This window comes from Haemaphysalis longicornis, unplaced genomic scaffold (assembly GCF_048455015.1).
Source record: "Haemaphysalis longicornis isolate Haplotype H1 unplaced genomic scaffold, Haemaphysalis longicornis Haplotype H1 scaffold_8, whole genome shotgun sequence".
NCBI classification, from domain to species: domain Eukaryota; kingdom Metazoa; phylum Arthropoda; class Arachnida; order Ixodida; family Ixodidae; genus Haemaphysalis; species Haemaphysalis longicornis.
In genome coordinates this window covers 16,361,236-16,366,485 of record NW_027526445.1, presented here as the reverse complement: position 1 = coordinate 16,366,485, position 5,250 = coordinate 16,361,236, and the positions used below count along the sequence as shown (strand labels likewise).

Below are 5,250 nucleotides of genomic sequence, written 5' to 3'. Positions count from 1 at the left end.
AGTCCAGCCCCGGGAGTAGCCTAGTTGCCGTCGATCCAGACGCGTGATATAGAGGTCGTGGCTTCAGATCCCAAAAGGCGGGCATGGTTTGTCCCGCTCTATTCTTTATTTCAAATCTCTCTTTTTCAATGGTAATAAAATACCCTAGCTAATTTTCTCATTTGCTTTCGATAGTTTGATTGTCTACTCTCGTTTGTGTCTTAATTAAAACGTGTCCTGATTCTGTCTTCATTGATTTCATTTGCCATTCTCATTGGTGGTATACGATGTGATCGATGTTATTTTGGCAATTTTTTAAAAAATTAGGGTCTCAGGTGTACGTGAAGGCTACCTCAACTGTACGATTTGGCGCGGAGGGGGACATTGAATGAGATGATAATTATTGATTTCGGCGGCCTAATTGCTTGAATTGAATAAATACCCTTTATTGGATGCCACAATTGACTTGGTTCTAATGACAAGTTAGGTGCAATCGTATTTCAACCCAGTTTCATTTGGTAGAATTCTAACGAGCGCAAACGCGGTCCGAGATATCGAGATGCGGAGTTTAGTTACCGTTCGCATGATTACGCATGCAAGACAGAGTGGTTGGGTGGAAAGCTACTCCCATTTGTGATGTGCCTTCTTTGCAATGTTTTTAGTTTGACCAAAGCCTGGAGGAAAAGACAAAAGTGATAACTGCCACTTTTTAAGTCTTGGCTGGCGTTATCACAATCTGCAGTACTCGGAACCACTCTTGAAAAACGGAACAAAGGGGAGAAGCTATGCGCCGCATTTTATGGTATGGCGTGCGTACACAGGTGATCGGAAATTAAACTTTACATTTCGAAGTCTTAGAATTGGAATGTACTCGGGGTATTGTGCCAAAGGAAACTGCGTAGAAACTGCACTGCATCTAACTTTTGAATACAAACATGTCCTGTTAGTGCAGCCGCTAAAATTTTAGTTACTTAAGCCACCGAAATCAATTATTTCCAAATAATTTTATGTCCCCCCGGGGGTTAAGCCTCATTGTATAGATGGTGCATACGTAAATCGATGCGTCTATTTAAAAAAAAACCTGTCGACTCAATTTTGTTTACCTGGCATATATATATATATATATATATATATATATATATATATATATATATATATATATATATATATAATATAGATATATATTAATAAGGGTTGGCAGTCAAAGAACCTCGAAAAGCAAAGAGGAGGTTGTGGTGGGTCATAGAAACAGATGAATAATTTTTTGAGTCAGAAAGAAAGTGGTGCAAAAATGCCCGCCGGGTGGGATCCTAACCAACGACCTGCAGAATACCGGTATGGTGCGATAACCACTACGCTACCGAGCCCCTCATTTCCCATTTTCTCATTTTATATATATATATATATATATATATATATATATATATATATATATATATATATATATATACACGGGTATAGGTTTTAGCGAAGCTGTTTTTTTTTTTCAACGTTTCATTTGGATGCCTACCTTTATCAAGCAATATTTCGTATTTCTCTGCGGGTATTTATGAGCTCGTTGTCCAACGACGCCGAAAAAAGAGAAAAGGAAATTTGGGGAGAAAAGCAGAAACAAACACCGATCAGAACTTTCAAATTACAGACCGATCTCCTTAACAAGCGTACCATGCAAAATTCTAGAACATATCATATCATCAGCCGTTATGACATATCTTACAAAGCACAACTTTTTTTATATTCATCAGCATGGATTTCTTCGAGGGCGCTCGTGCGAAACCCAATTATTTGAGCTTGTAACCGACCTACATCAGGCCGTTCATGACTCATCCCAAATTGATGCCGTATTCATCGACTTTGCAAAAGCATTTGATAAAGTACCTCATAAACGCCTGATGATGAAACTTGCCCGGCTGAACATAAACAGCAGCGTTCTCAATTGGATTACAGCATTTTTAACCAAGCGCTATCAATACGTTTCAGTAAATGACCACAATTCCCCCTTAACAGAAGTCAAATCAGGAGTGCCGCAGGGCTCTGTACTGGGACCAATTTTATTTTTGGTTTACATTAATGACGTAAGCAATAACTTAAGTTCTAATGTTCGGTTATTCGCCGACGATTGCGTAATTTACAGAAACATTAACAGCTATGAAGATTCTAATGCTTTACAGACCGACCTGGGTAATATTGTTAACTGGTGCGAGGATTGGCAAATGCAAATAAATGCTTCCAAAACAAAAGCTATGACATTTACCAGGTCTACTAACATACACCTAAATTCGTATTCTATTAATAACACAGTGATAGAGAACGTTTCTACGCTAAAATATCTGGGTGTATATTTGTCGTCCAACCTTACTTGGAATGAACATATTGATGCTATAATTTCCAAGGCAAGTAAAACACTCGGTTTTATCAAACGAAATTTGTATTTAGCTAGACAATCAACTAAACTTTTAGCTTATACTACATTAGTTCGATCCAAACTTGAGTACGCGTCCATTATTTGGAACCCAAACCAGGCATACTTAACAGACAGACTGGAGGCCTTGCAAAATAAAGCGGCACGTTTCATTACTAAAAACTATTCCCGTACATCTAGCATAACTGCCATTAAAGAATCTCTACTGCTGCCCTCCCTCGAAAAACGAAGAATACTAGCATTACTATCTCACTTCCACCGGCTTTATCATAGTGCGTCGTCATTTGCTGCATCGCATATCAAACCTGCCCATCGCATTTTTCCACGTCTAGATCACCCTTTCAAAGTCCTCCCCTTGTTTGCCCGTACCAACCTTCTTCGTACATCCCCGTTGTTCTTGGCCATCTTTCATTGGAATCGATTACCAGAAGATATTGCCACAATTCATAATCACGATTTGTTTGTAAGCCGTTTGAAGCACTTTTTATGTATAGATAGCTAAAATTATCAGAGCCATGAACCATGTATTATGTGCGCTTGCTTTGTATTTGTATTTATTGTATTTATTTTCCATTTACTTTTTTTTTCTTTTTTCTTTTCTACCTTTTCTTGTTACATCCCCGCTCTTGACTGTTTGCTCTTGAATTGAAATGTATCCCACACTTTGTTAACCCCCCCCCCCTATGTAATGCCCTTCGGGGCCTTTAGGGTATCTGAATAAAAAAAAAAAAAACACACACTTAGGGTGAGGTGAGGTAAAGGTTTACAAAAAAAAAGAAATAGAAAAAAGAAAACAAAAAAAGCCACATATGCAGAGGGCAGAGTAGAGTACACTACTCTTTCAAAACGATGTCCTCTATCGTTCGTCAGCTTGTAGAAAGAGTGAGAGGGGCCGCAGACATGAGAAGGGCGCTGCTCTGCCCAAGAAAGGAAAGCGCATACCCGTAACAAGGGGGAATCTCACAATTACTGGGGGGCTCAGAATTCCAATGGTCACTCACATTACGGGAAGTGTTTACAGGAAGCGGTCGCAGCCGCACACATGTTCCAGTGACGCCAACCCTACAAATACATAGGAAGGCTCGTTGGGTGTAGGTACGATCTGCGCACTCTGGCTCAAAACATGCACCATTTCGCCGACTGGCAGGACGGGCGGGCAGCAATCATTTTTAGGTCTATTCTTTCTCCCTGCTGCGGCCGTCTAAGGGGTTGTCCCAGGCCATAAACCCGGGGAAAGGCGCCTGACTAACCCTGTACCCGAACGCGGCAGTCGGTCGCAGGGGTCCTTTGTTGGAGTAAACGACGGCAGGTGCCTCGATGTTGTTTGTGGTATATGCCGCCTGTGTGGAAACCTTTCAATAAAAAAAGATTAGCTTGATTACTTGTTTAAATAACCCAGAGCCTTACAAATTTATAAATTTTACATACAAAATATTTTGTCGTGCTGTGGCAGTGTGATGCAAAAAGTCCACTGAAAACTCTACTGTGCATAAAGGGCTCGACGAGCTCGCGCGTGCCGACGGTCTCCCCGCGGTGTCTTACTGCTGCTCCAACGGGGCTGCACGTCGCTAGTGATGAGGCGACGCATTGAACGGAGTTTTCCGGCGTCCGCGAAAGCGCAAATGTTCCAGTGAATTGTGCTGTCATTGTTGATGTTCGTGTTCCTGTTCACCCTTGCATTATACATTTCTACTCCACTTGAGATGTTACAAAAATTGTGCAGCCGAATACCGCATGGCTAGAGCAATATCGCGCTGCACAAGGAACTACTCCTCTTTATCCTTACAAATATCAAGCTCTTAGCTGCCCGCGTGGGTCACCACGCATACGTGCACAGATAAACATTTCTAGCCCAGCTGCTTTTCACCCGAGCGATGGGAGTGAGCTGGCATCCATGAAGTAGGTGGAGGGTCTGCAGAAGAAAGTCCCGAAAAATGAAAAGCACAAACTCCACATCGGCTGTTAACGAGTGTAGCTGTTGAATATTTTTGTTGGAAAGGAAGTAACTTCTACGATATTTCTTGTTAGAGTTACTCCAGTACAAATTAACGAGGTTATAGTTACAACTGCCTCTTACTTAAAAGTAATTAGTAACAGTTTGAGGTTACTGAAAGAAAGTAACTAGTTACGGACTCAGACTGTATAGCAGTACCTCCACACATGAAACATTGCTCAGGCATCTTTCATTGTGACTACTAGAGCGTCAATCTGCAATTTATAGATGTAACATTGCACATAAAGGGCTCCATTCTTGCAAAAGTTGGTGTGACGTTTTGTAATTTTACGGAGTTTTTTTTCGCAGACGTTTGTGGTTTTCACGGTATTTGCTTTATGTAATTGTAAAAAATTGCCTACTTGAAATCGACAAAAAATGATTCACGTTAAAAACTGAGGGTTTCGTCAAGCTTTGAGGTAGCATCAGAGAATTTCGTTGTGTAGTATGTAATACTTTTGGTTATTCTGAGCATTGCTTTGTTCATATGGTCAATTTCTACAGAGAAGCTAAACTACAGATTTTAATGCCGCATCGCAATATGGATTGCTATAAGGTTTTCTGTATGTTTATGCAGTTTCCCGGGGCATGTAGATCTTATTTGATATAATTATACCCATTTTTTTCTCAGTCGACTATCGAGGTGTACAATAAGATGGTTCATGAAAATGCACATTAGGCCACAGAGTCTACTGGGCCCAGGTACTCAGTTTTGTTGACGAATTCACAGTAGGTCATTTGCAATTTATGTATAGAATATTGTCACTGTTCGCAGGTGTGGGATAACCCCGTGGTAAAGGGAAACAGACATGCCGAATCCACGCATGAGTACCTGCCATGAGATGCCATGTCGCAG

At 40.8% G+C, this 5,250-nt stretch overlaps 1 protein-coding gene across 1 annotated transcript; it reads left to right on the top strand.

The window, feature by feature from the left end:
• The first annotated feature begins 2,091 nt into the window (after positions 1-2,091).
• On the top strand, positions 2,092-2,903 carry LOC144148202 (uncharacterized). Its single transcript, XM_077679786.1, has one exon. The coding sequence runs from the start codon at positions 2,193-2,195 to the stop codon at positions 2,901-2,903; it is 711 nt and encodes a 236-aa protein (XP_077535912.1). The 5' UTR covers positions 2,092-2,192.
• The last annotated feature ends 2,347 nt before the right edge of the window (positions 2,904-5,250 follow it).

Bases quoted from the DNA above. Each gene is read 5' to 3' on its own strand.
- LOC144148202 (XM_077679786.1), top strand. From the start codon at position 2,193: ATGCAAATAAATGCTTCCAAAACAAAAGCTATGACATTTACCAGGTCT.